Genomic DNA, 22,338 nt, shown 5'->3' on the forward strand with positions numbered 1-22,338 from the left:
CTGACCAGAGAAGGATGAGGATCTGGGAAAGACTCCCCCTTTCGCCTTGCCACCGCTGTGTTGAGCTCATGGCTAAGGCGAGGGTATGTAGATCTGCACACATCTCCAGGATCTGGATCTCCAAGAGGGTTGCCAACTTCTCGATACAGGAATCCATGCACTCCCATGCTGCCATGTCAGCACCCATGGCTTGAATAGACTCCTCCTCATGACTGCGTGTTGCCTCTGGCAGCTCCACCTGATGTTTCCTTACCTCTCTCTGCAACTCCAGCATGTTCTGTGCTGCTGACACCACGGGTCACATGCAAGCCCCAAAGATGAGATGGGTATGGAGGACTCACCATGGCAGAGCGAAGGAGGTCATTCACCCTCTTGCAGCACTGGACCCAGTTTCGTACGGTGATCCCACGGCTGCTGACCTCTACGATCGCCGACCAGACTTTCGGGGTCAGGTGGCAAGCACTCTTCCTGCCATCCTGTGGGAAGAAGACCTCCCACCTTTCCCTTGAAGCCTGGAGGAGAATCCATAGGGAGGCATTGCTAAACTGTGGGACCACAGCTCCTAGTGTTATGAGGCCTTGGTCGGCAGCGCAGCAGCACAAAGGCATACCAGTATCAACTCACCAAGTGAAGCTGCAGCTCAAGCAGGGCTGGCAGTGCTTTAAATATGGTGGCAGTACCTGTGCACGCCTCAGCTGATGGTGCTATCAGTACCTGCCCCTGTCCTCCAAAGGGACAGGCCCCGAGCCTCCTGCACACAAATAGGCCAGCTGCCACCTGATCACAGTCGGCTGGTGCCACTGCCGGGACCTGCGACAGGCTGATAACGTTCAGCCCAGTGTGTGGTTGAGTTAGGAGGTATACGCTTGTAATGTTTCACTCTGTAAATATAAGACTGAGTAAAGATTGGCTCCAGTATCATCCTTCATCAACTGGCTTTCTGGACTATAACAAACTAGATCAATTAATTAGCATAAAAACTAAAATCAATTTAATAAAATACATAAACTTTAAATTATCTTATTCTATACATTGACTCTTGGATAATTTGTCATATAATTATAATCAGTGCTAAATCAATTAATCAGATCTAGGGGCATAAAGTTAAAATTAAATAAAAAGCAGTAGTAACATTAAAGAGTTTCTAATTTTTCAGTAAATTAAAATCTGAGGTATATAGATAATAAGAGTTAAATAAAGCCTTTAAGTTTATATTAGGCGTCAATTGGTGAGTAGTTAGTGAATGTTCATTTAAGTTTGTTAATGGTCTAATAAATAGAGGTATGGCAGGGCACTTTAGACCCATGGAATGCACATCCTGGACAATGTGGGAACTTCACGACACTTCTCATGTCCTGGATAACCACGTGTGCAGGAAATGTGATCAGCTGGAGCAGTTCGAGCTCTGGGTTTCGGAGCTTGAGCAGCAGCTGGAATCACTGTGATGCCTCTACAAGGCTGAGAGCGATGTGGATAGGCATTTCCAGAAGTGGTCACCCTGTAGTTTGAGGATATGGAGACTGAGAAGAAATGGGTGACCGCCAGAAAGTCAAGGAGACTGCAGGAGTTCCTGGAGTATATCTCACTCTCCAATCTGTATTCAGTACTGAATGCTGGTGAGGGTGATGGTTCCTCTGGGGAGTGCAGCCAGAGCCAAGTCCACGATACCACAGGTGGCTCAGCAGTGCAGAGGGGAGGAGGAGGATTAGGAAAGCAATAGTGATAGAAAATTCTATAGTTAGGGGAACAGACAGACATTTCTGTGGCCACAGACATGATTCCAGGATGGTGCGTTGCCTTCCTGGTGCCAGGGTCAAGGATGTCACTCAGTGGCTCACATCACTCTGAGGGGGTTGGGTGAACAGCTAGAGGTTGTGATCCATTTTGGTACCAACAACATAGATAGAAAGGGTAATTAGACCCTGCAGATTTCAGAGAGCTAGGAAGGATTTTTGTCGAGGTTCATCCCAAGCAGCTCTGTAACACAGGAGTCTGTGCTCTACGGGCTGTTCCCAGGGATGCACACCGAGACAAACATCAACTGCTGCTGGAGGACTATCAATTCGGTAAAAGACGCCCTTTGGTCCGCCCGAAACTTGCTGGTCTTCCAGCGCAAAGAGTTGTCCACGACCAAATGTTGCAGACTGGCACATTCCAAGGTCCAGGACTACGTGCTGAGGGACGCACTAAAGCTTGGGGCAGCCGCAGCAAAGGCTCAATGGGGAAAGACCACAGTGTAAGGTCCCCCCACCAAGCTGAACTGAGGGGATGGATCCATGGGAAACCCCTCGAACTGTCTCGGAGAAACTTTGTGTGCTGTAAATGTAAAAATGTATATGGCATGACAATGAAATGGAAGGGTTGTGAGGCAACTCATGATTGTATAGAAGGTAACTGATCACCTTTGCACTGTCTGTATTCTTTGACTTGATGCTGTTTTAAACTGTTTGGGAATGTAATTTTTACAGATTTTTATGAATAAAGTATATTTTGGAAATGAAAAAAAAGATTTCAGAGAGCTAGGAATGAATCTAGCAAGCAGGACCTCAAAGGTAGTAACCCTGGAGTGATCCTGCTGCCACGCATTAGTGAGTGTAGAAAGAAAATAGAGAGGGAATGCAATAAGGCCTATATCAGGTTTATAGTGTATGTATGTAAACACACAAAATAAAGGATGTCAGGATAAACAGCAACTACAAGCCAGTCAGTTTAACCTCAGTGGTGGTAAAGCTTTTAGAGACGATAATCCAGGACAAAGTTAAGTCATTTGAGCAAGCGTGGGTTGATTAGGAAAGCCAGCACGGATTTATTGAAGGCAAAGTGTCTTTAACTAATTTGATTGAGTTTTTTGATGAAGTAACAGAGAGGGGCGGCACAGTGGCGCAGTGGTTAGCACCGCAGCCTCACAGCTCCAGGGACCCGGGTTCGATTCTGGGTACTGCCTGTGCGGAGTTTGCAAGTTCTCCCTGTGTCTGCGTGGGTTTCCTCCGGGTGCTCCGGTTTCCTCCCACATGCCAAAGACTTGCAGGTTGATAGGTTAATTGGCCATTATAAATTGCCCCTAGTATAGGTAGGTGGTAGGGAAATATATAGGGACAGGTGCGGATGTGATAGGAATATGGGATTAGTGTAGGATTAGTATAAATGGGTGGTTCATGGTCGGCACAGACTCGGTGGACCGAAGGGCCTGTTTCAGTGCTGTATCTCTAAACTAAACTAAAGGGTTGATGAGGGTAAAGCAGTTGATGTGGTGTACATGGACTTCCAAAAGGTTTTTGATAAAGTGCCACCTAACAGGCTTGTCAGTAAAGTTAGAGCCCATGGAATAAAAGAGACAGTAGCAACATGGATACAAAGTTGGCTGAGTGAGAGGAAACAGAGAGTAGTAGTGAAAGGTTGTTTTTCAGACTGGAGAAAGAAATACAGTTGGGATCCACAGGAGTCAGTACCAGGACCACTGCTTTTCTTGATGTATATTAGTAACTTAGACTTGGGTGTACAGGACACAATTTCAAAATTTACAGATGACATAAAACTTGGAAGTATTGTGAACTGTGAGGGGGATAATGATGGACTTCAAGAGGACATAGACAGGCTGGTGGAATGGGTAGTCACGAGGCATTTGAAATTTAATGCAGAGAAATGTGAAGTGATACATTTTGGTAGGAAGAACAAGGAGAGGCAATATATAATAAAGGATACAATTCTAAAGGGGATGCAGGAACAGAGAGACCTGGGGTCATATATGAACAACTCATTGAAGGCAGCAGGGCAGGTTGAAAAAGTGTTTAAAAAGGCATACAGGATTCTGAGCTTCATGACTAGAGACATAGAGTAGAAAAGCAACAAAATGACAATGAAACGTTACAAAATACTGGTTCGGCCTCAACTGGAGTATTATGTCCAATTCTGGGTGTCACACTTTCGGAAGCATCAGAAGGTTTTAGGGAGCATCCAGAAAAGATTCATGAGAATGATTTCAGGGATGAGAGACTTTCGTTACATGGATAGATTCGAGAAACTGAGTTTGTTCTCCCTAGAGATCAGAAGATTGAGAGGAGATTTAATTGAGGTGTTTAAAATCATGAGGGGTCGAGACAGAGTAAGTAGAGAGAAACTGCTCCCATTGGTGAAAGGGTCAGGAACAAAAGGACGCTGATTTAAGGTGACTGGCAAAGGAAGCAACAGCGAAATGAGGAAAACTTATTTTATGCAGCTAGAGTCTGGAATGCACTGCCTGAGTGTGTGGTGGAGGCAGATTCTGTCATGGCTTTCAAAGAACAAAGAACAAAGAACAGTACAACACAGGAACAGGCCATTCGGCCCTCCAAGCCTGCGCCGATCTTGATGCCTGCCTAAAGTAAAACCTTCTGCACTTCCGGGGCCCATATCCCTCTATTCCCTTCCTATTCATATATTTGTCAAGATGTCTCTTAAACGTCGCTATCGTATCTGCTTCCACCACCTCCCCCGGCAACAAGTTCCAGGCACTCACCACCCTCTGTATAAAGAACTTGCCTCGCACATCCCCTCTAAACTTTGCCCCTCTCACCTTAAACTTATGTCCCCTAGTAACTGACTCTTCCACTCTTTCAAAAGGGAATTGGATAATTATCTGAAGAGAAAACATTTGCAGGGCTACAGGAAAAGGACTGGGGAGTGGTATTTACTGAGTAGCCCTGGCATGGACATGATGGGCCAAATGGCCTCCTTTTGGAATGTGATTATTCTATGATTCAATGATTCTAGTCACTCCCAGTTTACTTTGTATTTCCAGACCCTCTGGTGTTGGGGATGGGGGTGGGCGGGGGGGGGGATGGGGAGGGAGTGGTGGGGATGAGGAAATTTCAGACCAATCCTGGTGTGATGGTTGAAGAGCTGAACGAGCCACTAGTTGACGCATTGTGAAGATTAGAAACTACTGACTGACTATTGTACTGGCAGTGGGTAAGGGCAGAGGCTGAGGCTGTACAAAGCTATTCCAAATAAAGGATGCCAGGTGTGATAATGTGCTGTGTTGGTGGGAATAGGTGTTCCTGTCATGGGCCTTAGTAGGTTTGAAAGGGTGAGGGAAAGATGATACAGGATCTAAACCCTGATAGTTTTCCTGAAGACATGGAGTGCTGTGATCCCCTCTCTTATAGAATATCCTGAAAGAAACTAAGAACTTGCATTTCTCTCGTGCCTTTAATGACTTCAGGATGTCCCTAAGTGCTGCACAGCCAATAAAGTAGTAACAGTTGCAATGCAGGAAATGCAGTGGCCAATCTGTGCACAGAAAGATCCCAAAAATAGCAATGAGACAATGGGCAGAAATCTGTTTTAGTGATGTTGGTTGAGAGATAAATATTGACCAGGACACTTTGGAAAACCCCTTTGCTCTTCTTCAAAATGGTGTCATGGGACCTTTCACATCCACCTGAAGAGATTTAATATTTCATCTAAAAAACGAGACCTCCGATAGTACAGCACTCCCGCAGTACTACACTGGGAGACTCAGCCTGGATATCGTGCTCAAATATTTGGAGTAGCTTCTTGAACTCACAATCTTCTGACTCAGAGGCAAGAGTGCTATGGCTGACACTTAAGAGTAGCTTTTTTGGAGTGTCACGACAGTATCTGGGAGTGTGGGTCAGAAATGGAGCCACAGTGCTCAGACTGCAAACTGCATCGCTCTATGACTCATCACTGAGAACGACTGAACCTCTTAGGCCTGTGCATGAAGAATAGCAAGACCTAACAGATATCCTGGGATCTACCTGTGCTTATTGGCAGTTCTTCTGTGACCTAAATGTGTTGGTGGCCTTGCCTGTTGCAGGAATCTGGCAGATAGAACAGATCCTGGGGAAAAAATCTGAGGGCAACTAAGGACCGGTAGGTTTCAGACTGCAATTCAGGGCAGTCCAGGATCAAATACCAGTGAGATCAGGTGCGAGAGGTGGATGAACACATCTCGTTCTTGCTGTGCTCAGGTCCTGCCCTTTTCAGATCGACTGCTTGGCATCAATACAAAGGCAACAGCAGAACAACCAACTCAGGGTATTGGCAGATGTGGCAACAGCTGCAAGACATTGACACCAATGGACCCGTCAGTAAAGTGGCCTGACAGATGCAACACACAGCTGTCAATGTGCTGTGCAGCTTTTACTTTCATGCTGTGACCCTGGGCTTGTAAATCATTTTCCATTTGACAACTAAGTGGGACAAATCTAACACAAGGTGGAGGACTTATGTCTGAAACAATCTTTCTTTCGCTGAGCACTGTGCAATGTAACCCTGTCAGACAGCCCAAGTTCAATCACATTTTTGGTGATTTAGCTGATCCCAGCCAGGGGTGGGGGGAGTGTGGGCTGGTTTAGTGGGAGGGAGTGGGGGGGGGGAGTTGGGGGGGAGGGGGGTGGGGGTGGTGGCGGTGGTGGCGGAGTGGGATGGGGAGGGGCGGGGGGGGTGGGGATATAGGGGTGGTGGGGAGTGGGGTGGGGTGGGGGAGTCGGGGGGTAGGGTGGGGGGGAGTGGGGGAGTTGGGGGTGTGTGGAGTGGTGGGGTTGAGGGAGTGGGAGGGGTGGGTGGATGGGGTGGGGAGGAGTGGGTGGGGTTGGGGATATTGGGGGTGATGGTAGCATCAGCCACAACAACTACATTTTGTATTTATATAGCATCTTTCTCATAGTAAGACGTCCCAAGGCACTTCAAAGGAATGTATTCAGAGGCCAGAATTGGAAGAGTGCAGAGATTTCCAAGGGTTGTAGGGTTGGAGGAGACTACAGAGATAGGGAGGGGTGAGGCCGTGGAGAGCTCTGAAAACAAGGCTGAGAATTTTAAAATACAGGCATTGCTAGACCTATAATGTTCAGTGCGACTGTGCAACCTTTTAGGAACAAGGCGAGAAGATGGAACTAACAACACATGCTGTAGGAAAGAACAGGTGGCCCGTGATCAATTTGCTGTGTATAATGCCCCCACTCACACCCCCTGTAAAAGCTGGTAAGGGCAGTAAACCCATTGATAGGGGCAGTGCTAACCAGCTGTTATCCTGCAAATTAACACACTGCCAGATTCCACTTACTCATATTCCAGATCTTCAGCCATCTTCACCTGACTAAGAATTGGAACTCGCTCATTCAGAAGGAAGGCAAAACAGTTCAGCGAGAGAGAGAGAGAGAATCCACAGCACCTGAGGATACAGGGCAATCCTGGATGCAATTAGATTCAGCTTGCACCTCGGGGGCTACAGGCGTTCACTCAATATTTAATGAGAGCACAGTTCTTGGTGAAATGGATAGGTCATGTAGTTTAAAAACAAGCTGCTTGAAATCGAGGCCTCTTAGTGCGCTAATGATGTCACGAATGAACCAATATCAAAACCTTTCCACATTCCCTACTTCCATAAACACTCAAACACACTCAGTCACAAATAAACACACACTTAAACACACTCGCAGTGACTGTCACAATTACACACAATCACACACATACACTCACCATCACAAGAACACACTCACTCACAAGCAAACACATTCAGTCACAGTCACCATGACAAATACACATTCAAATACACTCGCAGTCAGCGTCACACTCACACACACACACACTCACAGATACTGTCACAAACACACACGCTCACAAGCTAGCACAGACATTCAAACAAACTCAGTCACCATTACAAACACACACACACAATCACACTTACAGTCACATCACAATTGCTTACACTCACTCACACACAAGCACTCACACATGCACTCATACACAAACATTCAAACACATTTACATACACATTCACACACGCACTCATACATGCATTCACACACACGTTAACACAGACACACATTCACACACACACATTCACACACACATTCACACACACACTTGCAGTCATCAGCCTGAATTTTACGGTAGGCGGACAGGAGCCGTCCTCCGATGTAAATGTTAGTGGCGAGCCCTCTTCTGCCTCACCTGGGGATCCGTTTTGTATTTTACGGGTCCCCAGGCTTTAATTGTTCTGAGGCGGGACTTCCACCTACTTGAGGCAGGATGTCCAGCCTCATTGAGCTGCTGGCCAATCAGCGGGCCCGCAGCTCTTAGTCCCAGCAGCGCCACTGGGCAAGGTGGCCACTGCTGGGACTGCAGCCCACCCAAAGATAGAAGAAAACATGGAGCCGGGAAGAAAGGTAACTTTTGGTTGCCTCTCCGGGGGTAATCGGTCGGGCCCTGGCGAGGCTTGGGTGGTCAGTTGGGGGGAAGGGGGGCGAATTGGGTGCTGAGGGCGGTTGGGGTAGCGGGGGGGTGCCATCCATCGGGCACCCTGTGCCCGATGAGCAGGCCCCACTCACCCACCCCCCCCCCCCCCCCCACCCCCCTGGACGATCAGCAGCCACCTAGCTTTCCCAGGCAGCTTTTCCCGGCTCCAGGATGCCCGCTTGCCAGGTGTAAAATCTGTGTGGAGGCGGGCGAATGCCCTTAAGTGGCTGTTAAGTGGCCACTTAAGGGCCTTGATTGGCCTGGGGCGGGCGGGCCGTTTTTCCTTCCCCCCACCCTATGTAAAGGGCGGCAGAGGCAGCAGTGGGTCGGGAAAGCTTCCTGGAGCCTCCCGCTCCATTTTCCGTCACCCCCCGCCACCATCCTGCTCGTTGGGGTGGCGTAAAAATTCCGGCCATCATTACAAGCACTCGCCCTAACACTCATACAATCGGTCACACACACTCACATATTCAGTCACAAACACTCTCACAAACTCACATGCACCACACCCGCAATCTAGCTAGAATACTTCAAAACCACAAGCCCTGCAGCACAGGGCAGGAGTGATATGAGAAATTTGGCTTTGAATGAGAAGGCGACCTGAGTAGGCTCGACATATCTTGGATACTTTCTCCACCCCTGATGGACTAAGATCTTTTCACAAGCAAGTTCCTGCTTCCTCATCATTAAGGGATCTGGTGCTTTTAAATAATCAATGTAGAGACCAGAAATGAAACAGCATTGGTGAGGCCAATTCAGCTCTCCCCTCCCAGAGCACTGGTAAACTCAGCCATGTACTAAATCACTTTCCTTCGTGCTTTTGGCAATAGGTACCCAAATCCTTTCAAATATCAACAGACACCTTTTATTTCCTTCCCTTGCTCCACCTTAATCAGCACACAAAAAGCAATGCCTCACCCCTTCTCTTCAACCTGTCAGTGCTGAGGTGTTAGTGGGAGTAATTAAAAAGCACTCGCTATCTAAGTGTAAAATATTTATTGCTCAGCTATCTCCCACAAAATACTGCTCCTTTCTGGCCTTCATCAGTTTTAATCTGTCTCAGATTCTTCCCCCTCTCTGTTCAAGACGCTGATTCCTTTCTGGACTAAGGCTCTACAGCCATTTTAAACTTGCCCAAATGGCCAGCATTCACCTGTGAAGCTGCACAACAGATGCCCAATTTAAGGGACTCCATATAGCCTCAATGGAGGAATGGTGAATTGGGAATTCAGGTCAAAAAGGAAATATCTTTCTAGAGCACCCCTACCGGCCTTAAGACATTCCAAAGCACTTTACTTTCAATGAAGTGCAATCACTGCTATATTGTAGGAAATGCAACAGCAATGTGTGCAGAGCAAGCTCCCACAAAACAGCAATATAATAATGGCCTAATAATCTGTTTCATCAATGTTGATTAAGGGACCAATATTGGACACCAGGGAGAACTCCCCTGCTTTTCTTCAAACAGTGGCCATGGGATCTTTTACACTCGCAGGAATCGGCAAACAGGGCCTCGGTTTAATATCTCATCAAATAGATGGCACTTCTGACAGTGCAGCACTCCTCAAAACTGCACTGGGAGTATCAGCATGTCTCTGGAGTGGGACTTGAACCCACGACTTTTTTTATTCAGAGGCAGGAATGCCACCAATTGAGTTAGGCTGACATCACAGTTAGCCAGCAGGAGGGAGAACCGCTGGCTGACTTTTTTTTAACCCTCCCTGAGAGAGACCAGTTATTGGGCTCCAGCTGAGATCAGCTAAGCCCAGACCAAGATCGAAGCTGGATCTTCTGGTCCATGTTACTTCATTTACCCACAAGCAATTAAGGGAGTTTGGAGCAGCCTTCAAAAGCCTGCACCTCCCGAGACTTCCTCCCTTCTGCTGGCTCGATTTGTTTATACTGTCCTTGGCTTGTGCTGCCAAATGCAGGTCACTCGTTTATTTTTCCCCATAAAGAATTCAATCAAAAAAATCATTGAACTGCACAGAACCAATAAACCAAGTAAATGAAAAGTGACCTTTCTGAAGAGATTGTGTGTGATTGGTGTTAACTGAGTCATCACCCGCCTGCTCATGCTGTGGCCCCTGTACGGCCTCGCCATAATAATTGCTTCAAGTTCACAATAGCTTTGGAATTAGGGGCGGAGAGGGGGAGGTGTCATGGGTTAGATACCAGTCCTTTGGGACCCAAGATCAGATTGACAGGATGAAAGTCTCTTCTGTCAGCTGACTGTAAGGGTTTGGGCAGCCTTGAAAAGCCCTGGAAGGATTGAAAAACAAGGATGAAAATTTTACATTTCAGACATTTAGGGAAGTTGGAACCAATGTAGGTAAGTGAGCACAGGGGTGATGGGTGAACAGGACTTGGGACCATCAGCTGTGACTCGTGTTTTCTAGTCTTCACTGTGGTCATCCCAAGCCCAGTTGGAATGGTCCTGCTCCCCTCTGGGTTTCACCACTCCTGGTCCCTATCTGGTACCTCTGCTGATTTGTTCTGATATTGAACTGGACAGCAGAGTTTTAGATGAGCTCAAGTTGATGGAGGGTGAAAGGTGGGAAGCCAACCAGGAGGACACTGGAATAGATAATCCTATTGTCTGGAGTGAAAATGAGATGGATGAGGGTTTCAACAGTCAATGGGGTGAGGCTGGCGTGGAGACAGTCAAGATTACAGAAGTGGAAGTAGGCGAGCTTTGTGATGGTGAGGATATAGGGTGGAAAGCTCAGCTTAGGGTCAAATAGGAGGCTAAGATTGCTTGGTTAACCGTGGGACAGTGGCAGAGTTGGGTAATGGAGTTAGTAGCCGGTGAAAAGGGTTTGTGGCAGGGGCCAAAGACAATGGCTTCAGTCTTCCCGACATTCAACTGGAGCAAAGATTCTGCCCATTCAAGACTGAGGGCAAGATTTTAACTCATTGAAAACCCATCCACTTTCAGTTAAAATCAGACACCCATGGATGTCAGACAAACAGTGTGACAATAGGGAGACAGTGAAGGTTTCAAGTGAGGTGATAGTGAGATAGAGCTGGATGCCATCAGCAAACCTATAGAAACTGATGTTGCATTTTTGGATGATGTCACCAAGGAGATGAAAACTAAAAGGGGACCAAGGATAGATCCTCAGAGGACACCAGAGGTAATGGTGCAGGGGTGGGATGAGAAGCCATTGCAGGTGATTCTCTGGCCATGACAGGATAGATAAAAGTGGAACCAGGCAAGGCCAGTCCCATGCAGCTGGACAAAAGAAGAAAGGCTTTCGAGGTGGCAGTGATAGTGGCCCCCAACCTCCAACCCCACTTGTTTAAAGCATGGGAGGCAAGCAGTTCACACTGGGAAACTTTTGGGGGTTGACCCCATCCCTTGATCAGGGAAAAACTTTCTGCCCTGATTTATCCTGCTATTGAAATTGCTATGCTCCCACCTGCTGCTCTGGGCGATCAAACACTGTTCAATGATGTGGGTGAGAATTAGTCCCAGCAACTGCCACTGACCCTGGGTCAATAAGGATAATTTTATAATTGAATACAAGCTGACAGCCTACTTTCCTTCAACATCATGTCCGTCACCATCTTAATTCCCTTTGTCTGACAGTTCAATTTTTTTTTTATTCATTCATAGGATGTGGGCGTCACTGGCCAGGCCAGCATTTATTGCCCATCCCTAATTGCCCTTGAGAAGGTGGTGGTGAGCTGCCTTCTTGAACCGCTGTAGTCCACGTGAGGTAGGTACACCCACAGTGCTGTTAGGAAGGGAGCTCCAGGATTTTGACCCAGCGACAGTGAAGGAACGGCAATATAGTTCCAAGTCAGGATGGTGTGTGAATTGGAGGGGAACTTGAAGGTGGTGGTGTTCCCATGCATTTGCTGCCCTTGTCCTTCTAGTTAGTAGAGGTCGCGGGTTTGGAAGGTGCTGTCTAAGGAGCCTTGGTGACTTGTTGCAGTGCATCTTGTAGATGGTACACACTGCTGCCACTGTGCGTCGATGATGGAGGGAGTGAATGTTTGTAGATGGGGTGCCAATCAAGCGGGCTGCTTTGTCCTGGATGGTGTCGAGCTTCTTGAGTGTTTTTGGAGCTGCACCCATCCAGGCAAGTGGAGAGTATTCCATCACACACCTGACTTGTGCCTTGTAGATGGTGGACAGGCTTTGGGGAGTCAGGAGGTGAGTTACTCGCCGCAGGATTTCTAGCCTCTGACCTGCTCTTGTAGCCACGGTATTTATATGGCTACTCCAGTTCAGTTTCTGGTCAATGGTAGCCCCTAGGATGTTGAAAGTGGGGGATTCAGCGATGGTAATGCCATTGAATGTGAAGGGGAGATGGTTAGATTCTCTCTTGTTGGAGATGGTCATTGCTTGGCACTTGTGTGGCGCGAATGTTATTTGCCACTTATCAGCCCAAGCCTGGATATTGTCTAAGTCTTGCTGCATTTCTACACAGACTACTTCAGTAACTGAGGAGTCACGAATGGTGCTGAACATTGTTCAATCATCAGCGAACATCCCCACTTCTGACCTTATGATTGAAGGAAGGTCATTGATGAAGCAGCTGAAGATGGTTGTGCCTAGGACACTACCCTGAGGAACTCCTGCAGTGATGTTCTGGAGCTCAGATGATTGACCTCCAACAACCACAACCATCTTCCTTTGTGCTAGGTATGACTCCAACCAGCGGAGGGTTTTCCTCCTGATTCCCATTGACCTCAGTTTTACTCGGGCTCCTTGATGCCATACTCGGTCAAATGCTGCCTTGATGTCAAGGGCAGTCACTCTCACCTCACCTCTTGAATTCTGCTCTTTTGTCCATGTTTGAACTAAGGCTGTAATGAGGTCAGGAGCTGAGTGGCCCTGGAGGAACCCAAACTGAGTGTCACTGAGCAGGTTATTGCTAAGCAAGTGCCGCTTGATGGCACTGTTGATGACACCTTCCATCACTTTACTGATGATTGAGAGTAGGCTGATTGGGCGGTAATTGGCCGGGTTGGACGTGTCCTGCTTTTTGTGTACAGGACATACCTGGGCAATTTTCCACATTGCAGGGTAGATGCCAGTGTTGTAGCTGTACTGCAACAGCTTGGCTAAGGGTGCGGCAAGTTCAGGAGCATAGGTCTTCAATACTATTGCCGGAATATTGTCAGGGCCCATAGCCTTTGCAGTATCCAGTGCCTTCAGTCGTTTCTTGATATCACGTGGAGTAATCGAATTGGCTGAAGTCTGGCATCTGTGATGCTGGGGACTTCAGGAGGAGGCCGAGATGGATACATCTGGCTGAAGATTGTTGCAAATGCTTCAGCCTTATCTTTCACACTGATGTGCTCGGCTCCCCCATCATTGAGGATGCGGATATTTGTGGAGCCACCTCCTCCAGTTAGTTGTTTAATTGTCCAGCACCATTCACAGCTAGATGTGGCAGGACTGCAGAGCTTAGATCTGATCTGTTGGTTATGGGATCGTAGTAATGTCTATCGCATCTGCTTACGCAGTTTGGCACGCAGATAGTCCTGTGTTGTAGCTTCACCAGGTTGACACCTCAATATCAGAACAAAACAGCAGAGGTACCAGATAGGAACCAGGAGTAGTGAAACCCAGAGTGGAGCAGGATCATTCCAACTGGACTTGGGGTGACCACAGTGAAGATCAGAAAACATGAGTCACAGCTGATGGTCCCAAGACACTGACCTTGTTGTGCATGTGCAGAAAATGAGATGAATGATCAGTTAATCTGGTTTTAGTGGGACAAATATTGGCCGGGACACTAGGAGGACTCGCCATTCTTCAAATAATGACATGATGTATACTAACACCTTCCTGAACCACTGGAACTGTCAGATGGGACGTTTGTTTAACATCTCATCAAAGATGTTACAGAAATATATATAAATGCAGACAAAATCTGTTAATCACATTCAACCAATTTTTCAGGAGATACTGAGAAGTTGTGTCTCTCTTTATGACTTTAAACAGGACGCTGGTAATGGTGAGCTGTCTTAAGGTAAATGGAAGGTTCTCAATAACCTATACCTTTAAATGTCAATTATTTCACATTGTCTCCATCGCTTTCACCAAATCAACAAAATAATTTCATTCGCATCTTGCTATTTCATGCGCAATCATTTACTGGTGAGCGATGCGGGACTGCGCTGGGTACAACCCACAGGGGCTCACTCCTGCTGTTTCTGAGTTCGTGGTGAATTTGAATACTGGCTCTTGAGGAAAGAGGGAGGTGATGATTTAAAACATGGGAGACAAGTAGTTTATAGACCAGACAACTAACCAATCAGCTATTTTCAACCAAACTATAATGCTGGCAAAAGAAAATCTTTTTCCATCTCCTACTAGATGAGTAACCACATTGTCCAAATACTTGTGGTTTTCTTCAGTACAACACTGGATTCTGTGGTGTATTTATGACGGTGCTATGTTTGTTCACCTCTCTGGATTTGGGCTTTACTATGCTTGGCCATTTATATGCTATATAAGCAGCTGAAATACACATAGGTGATACACATTTAGAAACAGTGCATGGTAACCATGGGAGACCCAGCCTGGATTATTTCTTCAAGCTGTTCTGTTCAAGTTAGCTGTTAGCAGATGGTCAATGCAACAACATGTATCTTATGTCAATCTTTCTCTCTCTGTCTCTCACTGATCCCATCTCTCTGTCTTGGTCTCTGCCTTCCCCTCTGTCTGTCTGTCTGTCTCTCCCTGTACTTCTCTGCCTGAGTCTATCTCTATGTCTGTCTCCCCACCTACCCAGAAGGCTAAGTATGGTCTTTGCCTTATACCCCTAACCGTCCCATGCCCAGACTGTGAAGAAATATATCACTATCTTCCTGGAGCCAGAACTCAGGCTCATTAAACAAACATGGTTGGCATCTGACGAGAACATTTTGAGCTGTGGAACAGTAGTGGGTAAGGGGAAACAGTTCTCTCATGGTTGGGGTAAGTGAGAGCAATTTGAAGCACTGAATCAAGATTATCACACAATGTTAAAGTTGGGTAAAGCATGCCTTTTGGGACCGATACATTAAACAGTTCTATAACAATACAACTAGCTTTTACTTGTTATAAATGCACCAGATCGGTATTCCTGTTTGGCAAGTGCAGTATCTACTGTAGTGGTAATGCTGTTGGAAGAATATTCTGGGATCATTACATCCTGTCTAACTGTTACATAGGTAATCGGCGTGCATAAACCCAGAGCGAGCAGGTCAAAACAAGGTACACACTGAATATAGAGAGGCAGACAGTAACAGGTTAAGTTGTAAGTCTACAACTTAAAACTCATGTGTTTGTTCTATAATATGTGAAGAGACATTGCCTGCAGACAGTACAGCAGGGTATTGAGAAAAACCATGACAGCTTCCAACTAGACAACTGCTCACGCCCACCAGGATAACACCATCGCAGCATTGTGTGATCAATCTACTTATACTCATCAAACAGTAAGGCCTTGTTCCCCACTCCCTCACAACCCCCACCATTCATTTCAGCCAGGTTAATGTCCTATAGAAATCAGCTTTGTCCAAAAAAGCTGCAGAAATCACCAAATGCCATAAGCAAAAACCGATATCCAATATTACCATAGAATCACAACAACTCTCACATGGTCCCTTTCAAAGAGAGGTAACCAGGAAAAGATTGTGGACTTACGCAGGGAGTGCCACTCATCTTGCCGGATGGTTTTTGTTATGTTGTATGAAAGGTTTTTCGGAAGGATTGCTGAGGAGTAGTGATATTTGATTGGTGTACACCTGTCTATCGCACCTGAGGGGGAAAAAAACAAGAGTGTTAGGTACATTTGAGAAACACATTGCACATCACATCTTCCTGCACAGCTCACCCACTCTATTACTGTGAAGCTGCTCTCTCTCTCTCTCTCTCTCTCTCTCTCTGTCTGTATATCTCTCTCTCTATCTCTATTTTCTTTCTGGCACTGTTTCTCTGTCTCTCCCCATATATTGCTGTCTCCCATCTCTCTCTCAATCTCTCCCTTTCTCTCTCTTTTCTTTCATACTTTCTCTCTGTCTCTCCATCTCTTTCTGTGTCTGTGCATCTGTCTGCTTCATCCTCCCATTTCTTCTGACCATATTTCTAATACACGGCACACCTGGATGAACCACTTTAGCCAAGTTCTTTTACGAGCTGGTGGATTCCCTGGGGTATCTCCCGCCAGACTATCGTGACTATGGTGAAAACACTGCGAACACACATAAACAGGGTTTGCGCCGAAGTTATAGGGGGCTGTGCAGAAGCCTGAAATAAATTCAGTCCCAAAACATTTTTTGCCCTCCTTCCCGAAAGCCTCCACACTGGCCAGAGTAAATGCAGTCGCCCAACATTCAGCCAAGTGGCCAATCTGCCTAGTGAGCCTAGACAGTGAGTGTTGGCAGGCTGTTCCACAGTGGCGGGCATCACAGTCAAGTTGTCCTCGTTCAATATCCACACTTTCCCACTTTCCAGCCAGGAGTGACTGGATAGCGACCGAGGGCAGGAGCCTTGGGAGATGATCTCCTCTCAGAGGCACTGAGGGCAACTGCTGCTCCAGCTAAAACCAACAAACTCAGCACAGACTGGAAAGTGAAGACAGGGCCTCCTGCTCAAGCTCATCAAAGGCAAACAGGTGACAGTGTCCTTGAACTGAACTGGTCTTGGACAGATAAGAGGCTCATTTTCCATAGAAGAGGGGCAGGGGAGGATATATCCAAAGCTCAAAGCAAGAGGAGGGAGAAACAACTCTTTGTCTGATGGACTGCATCATCCTCCTGTTGTAGAACCCACCTGATTATCATCACGTTATTTTTAATTGGGTATGGTGGTGTAGTGGTTATGTTCCTGGACCAGTAAGACGGATGAACTGGGACTTTAAATCCCAGTGTTGCAATTTGAGAGGTTGAATTTAGTTGCGAAAATCTGGAAATAAAAGCAGGTCTCAATAAAAGTGACCATGAAGCTGTCGGATTGTCATAAAAACTCAACTGGTTCACCTTTGAAATCAATCTGCCACCCTTAGCCCTTGGCTGATATGTGGCTCCAGTTCCACATCAACCTGGTTGACTCCCTCACATCCAGGTGTACCTGCCCTCTGAAGTGGCCTAGAAGGTCACTCAGTTTCAATCCAGGTGCCCCAACATTACTTATGCAACAGCAACTAGGGATAGCCAATAAATGGCAAGCTTGTCAGTGACACCCATGTCCGAGGATGAATTCGTAATAAATTGGCCAGGTTCTACAATGGACAGGTGATTTGTTCCACCAGATCACTGCCCAGGCAGTGATAATGTACATTTATACTAGCCTGATGCGGGTTAAAGAACGATTTCAGTATTTCCTACACTTCCCATACATTAAAGTTAAAACATCAAATTGGATGCTGCCTGCCTCACTGATACATCACAAAGAATTATAAAGAATTTAAAGGGACTGTTAGAAAAATCGTGGAATCTCTGTTACAAACCAGCACACACTTGATGCTTAATTATTTAAGGAAGCTTTAATTATTCATCACTTTATTTTTTATTAAACTACACAGCTTCTGAATTAACATGCAGCCTTCCACTGCCTTCCTCACTTTGCCTGTTGCTAGTAGCCTCATTGCCATAATGGCACCACCCATCATCCTGGGATAAATTAGGCTTCCTACATATTCTGGAAGTTTCCAACAAGCCTCCTGAGATGAGAGAGGAACCACACACAATAACAAACCTCATCAACGTGGCAAATTTTCTTTAAAGCTTCAACAATGGAAGAAAGCAAAATGTGACTATATATCTGAACACAGCACAATGCCCCCTCTGATAGGCCAATGCCGTGGGGCTTGGGTTGCATCTGGCACCTCTCTCCACCCATCCATTGCCATTGATTTGTCATACTGCTTGCCTGACATCCAGTCTCAAATGAGTCAAAACCTTTTTTTTATTCTTTTGTTGGATATGAGTGTTTTTGGCAAGGCCAACATTTGTTGCCCATCCCTAATTGCCCTTGAGAAGGAGGTGGTGTTCCTCCAATTAAATATTGGGAAGACGAAAGCCATTGTCTTTTAAGGATCATAAAGATTTTTATAGTGAGTATTATAACTGTGTGCTATTCAATTATTCCTGGATAAATAACCTGTGGTTGATGGGAGATTTAGATTTTTAGACTGGTATTCTTTCTCCTTATAGACTTCAAGTTTAACACTTTACGTTTACAGAAGTGGGGCACTCCTCCAACAGCGAAGGCTGTCCAGGGCACTACCGATCAATATAAACCAGGAAGTCCCAGCTTCCTGAACCTGTGCTGAGTTAACTAGCATTAGTCAGGCTGTGGGCTAGATCGTGTAATTGGTCTCAGGATCCACAGACCTGCAAAAATAGGTCTCATATATTTGGCAGTGGGACCAACCCCTGTGGAGATTGGGTATAGACTGTTACGCTGCTAAATTGATCAGCTTTGCAGCTGTTTTATGCCCCAAAAATAGGCCCAACATATACTAATTTGCAACCCAATGAGTCACTCTGAAGAGCACCGACTGTTAGGTAGGCAAACCCAGCAGCCATTTTTGCATACAGCAAGATTCCAGAAACGATTGGGATATAGGCCAATAGGTCATTTCTTTCTGACCAGTGGTTGAAGAATGTTGACCAGGACAATGGGGAAAATCCCTCCTCTCCACTTCACGTCATGGCACCTTTAACATTTACCTGAACAGACAGAGTTAAAGGATTACAAAGCTGACAGTGTAACTAGAATGACCACCCAAATTCTGCACTTAATATAAAAACATACAGAGGCAAGTAGAGTAAAAGCAAGAGAGCAGTCCAGAATAACAGACAACTGATGCACCTCCATCTCCTTCCCTCTCTCTCATCAGATTGATTATTTTACTATTTCTCTTTGCTGACTAATCTCCCAATTTCTTCTCTTTCCTCACTGCTTGCTCCATCATCGCCTCCTGTAGCCCCGATCTCTTGCTTCCTGTTGTGAACAAAGCCCCCAGACCCTTCGTCTAGGCTAGGCTTCAAGACGGATGCTGTAGCCTTCACCAGTAACCCATTGTCATTGCTTATTTCCAGAGTTTGCTAACGGTCTCCAACTTTCCTGAGGGGGCATATCTCTTAAAAGCTACTTTTTGAAAATTACTTCCCAGGAAATGTGCTGGACTGAGTGGCTTGCTAGGCCCCGTCAGAGAGCAGGTAAGAGTCAACCATGTTAGTGTGGGACTGGAGTGACATATAGACCAGACTGGGTAAGGAGGGCAGGTTCCTTTCCCAAAAGGACATTAATAAACCCAATGTGTTTTTATGACAATTTGATAGTTTTGTGGTCACTTTCGTGGTAACATTTGTACCACACAAGTGCAGGCAATGACCATCTCCAATAAGAGAGAATTTAACCATCTCCTTTTGACATTCAATGGCATTGCCATCGCTGAATCCCCCACTGTCAACATCCTGGAGGGTGATGGGGGGGGGATTACCACTGACCAGAAATTGAACTGGACCAGCCATATAAATACTGTGGATACAACAGCAGGTCAGAAACTTGGAATTCTACAGCGAGTAACTCACCTCCTGACTCCCCAAAGCCTGTCCACCATCTACAAGGCACAAGTCAGGAGTGTGATGGAATACTCTCCACTTGCCTGACAGAGTGCAGCTCCAACCACACTCAAGAAGCTCAATGCTATCCAGGACAAAGCAGCCCACTTGATTGGCACCCCATCTACAAACATTCACTCCCTCCACCACCGACGCAGTGACAGCAGTGTGTACCATCTACAAGATGCACTGCAGCAATGCACCAAGGCTGCTTAGACAGCACCTCCCAAACCCGCGACCTCTACCAACTAGAAGGACAAGGGCAGCAAATGCATGAGAACACCACCACCTGCAAGTTCCCCTCCAATCCACATACCATCCTGATTTGGAACTGTATTGCCATTCCTTCTCTGTGGATGGGTCAAAATCCTGGAACTCCCTTCCTAACAGCACTGTGGGTATGCCTACACCCCAAGGACTGCAGTGGTTCAAGAAGGTGGCTCACCACCACCTTCTCAAGGGCAATTAGGGATGGGCAACAAATGCTGTCCTAGCCAGTGACGTCCACATCCCATGAATGAATAACAAAAACTTTTGCTCATAGCAGCTTGTTATTTCCAGATTTTCAAAACATGAGTCAAATTCTCAAACTGTGGCATTGAGATTCAAACTCATGTTCTCTGGGTTACTAGTCCAGTAATATAACCACTGCCGTACCATTCTCCGGGTTACTAGTCCAGTAATATAACCACTGCCGTACCATTCTCCGGGTTACTAGTCCAGTAATATAACCACTGCCATACCATTCTCCGGGTTACTACTCCAGTAATATAACCACTGCCATACCATTCTCCGGGTTACTCGTCCAGTAATATAACCACTGCCGTACCATTCTCCGGGTTACTCGTCCAGTAATATAACCACTGCCGTACCATTCTCCGGGTTACTAGTCCAGTAATATAACCACTGCCATACCATTCTCCGGGTTACTCGTCCAGTAATATAACCACTGCCATACCATTCTACGGGTTACTAGTCCAGTAATATAACCACTGCTGTACCATTCTCCGGGTTACTCGTCCAGTAATATAACCACTGCCATACCATTCTCTGGGTTACTAGTCCAGTAATATAACCACTGCCATACCATTCTCCGGGTTACTACTCCAGTAATATAACCACTGCCGTACCATTCTCCGGGTTACTAGTCCAGTAATATAACCACTGCTGTACCATTCTCCGGGTTACTCGTCCAGTAATATAACCACTGCTGTACCATTCTCCGGGTTACTCGTCCAGTAATATAACCACTGCCATACCATTCTCTGGGTTACTAGTCCAGTAATATAACCACTGCCGTACCATTCTCCGGGTTACTAGTCCAGTAATATAACCACTGCCGTACCATTCTCCGGGTTACTCGTCCAGTAATATAACCACTGCCATACCATTCTACGGGTTACTCGTCCAGTAATATAACCACTGCCATACCATTCTCCGGGTTACTCGTCCAGTAATATAACCACTGCCATACCATTCTACGGGTTACTAGTCCAGTAATATAACCACTGCCGTACCATTCTCCGGGTTACTCGTCCAGTAATATAACCACTGCCGTACCATTCTACGGGTTACTCGTCCAGTAATATAACCACTGCCATACCATTCTCCGGGTTACTCGTCCAGTAATATAACCACTGCCATACCATTCTACGGGTTACTAGTCCAGTAATATAACCACTGCCGTACCATTCTCCGGTTTACTCGTCCAGTAATATAACCACTGCCGTACCATTCTCCGGGTTACTAGTCCAGTAATATAACCACTGCCATACCATTCTCCGGGTTACTCGTCCAGTAATATAACCACTGCCATACCATTCTACGGGTTACTAGTCCAGTAATATAACCACTGCCGTACCATTCTCCGGGTTACTCGTCCAGTAATATAACCACTGCCGTACCATTCTCCGGGTTACTCGTCCAGTAATATAACCACTGCCGTACCATTCTCCGGGTTACTCGTCCAGTAATATAACCACTGCCATACCATTCTACGGGTTACTAGTCCAGTAATATAACCACTGCCGTACCATTCTCCGGGTTACTCCACCAGTAATATAACCACTGCCATACCATTCTCCGGGTTACTCGTCCAGTAATATAAGGAGACTGCTGGGTAAGTAAACCTATATATTCGGGCAGTTTAAAATAACTTACCTTTTGTTGCAGCAGCTTTTTCTGAAGCAGCGATAGTGCGAGCGAGGGGTCAGCTGGGAAGGTGAGTTTCAGTTTAAAATAACTTACCTTTTGTTTCGGCAGACATGGGGACTGCTGGGTAAGTAAACCTATATATCCGGGCAGTGGCTAAACCCGAAACACTACACGTGTAGTCTCTCCCACCCATCCTCCTCCTCTAACCAAAAAAAAAGGACTCTTGTGTGGAGGGTTTGGTAAGGTAAGATTTTCCTTTTTTTTAAATCTCTGTTGTCAATTTAGTGCGGAGGGGATGGAAGCTAGGGCAGTTGCATGCTCCTCTTGCAGGATGTGGGAGGTGAGGGTCACCACTTGTGTCCCTGC

The 22,338-nt window shown here is 46.3% G+C and overlaps 1 protein-coding gene across 2 annotated transcripts in view; it reads right to left on the bottom strand.

Annotated features, from left to right (window-relative positions):
• The window catches only part of tmem178bb (transmembrane protein 178Bb), a 482,397-nt gene that overhangs the window by 394,143 nt on the left and 65,916 nt on the right, over positions 1 to 22,338 (bottom strand). The window contains exon 2 of one of the 2 annotated variants that reach the window (XM_068051295.1): positions 15,893 to 16,006. In XM_068051295.1, coding sequence (XP_067907396.1) covers positions 15,893 to 16,006 — 114 coding nt within the window. The remainder of the gene's footprint in view (positions 1 to 15,892; positions 16,007 to 22,338) is intronic. The other variant, XM_068051296.1, reaches the window with a different exon arrangement.

This window comes from Heterodontus francisci, chromosome 18 (genome assembly GCF_036365525.1).
Source record: "Heterodontus francisci isolate sHetFra1 chromosome 18, sHetFra1.hap1, whole genome shotgun sequence".
Taxonomy (NCBI): domain Eukaryota; kingdom Metazoa; phylum Chordata; class Chondrichthyes; order Heterodontiformes; family Heterodontidae; genus Heterodontus; species Heterodontus francisci.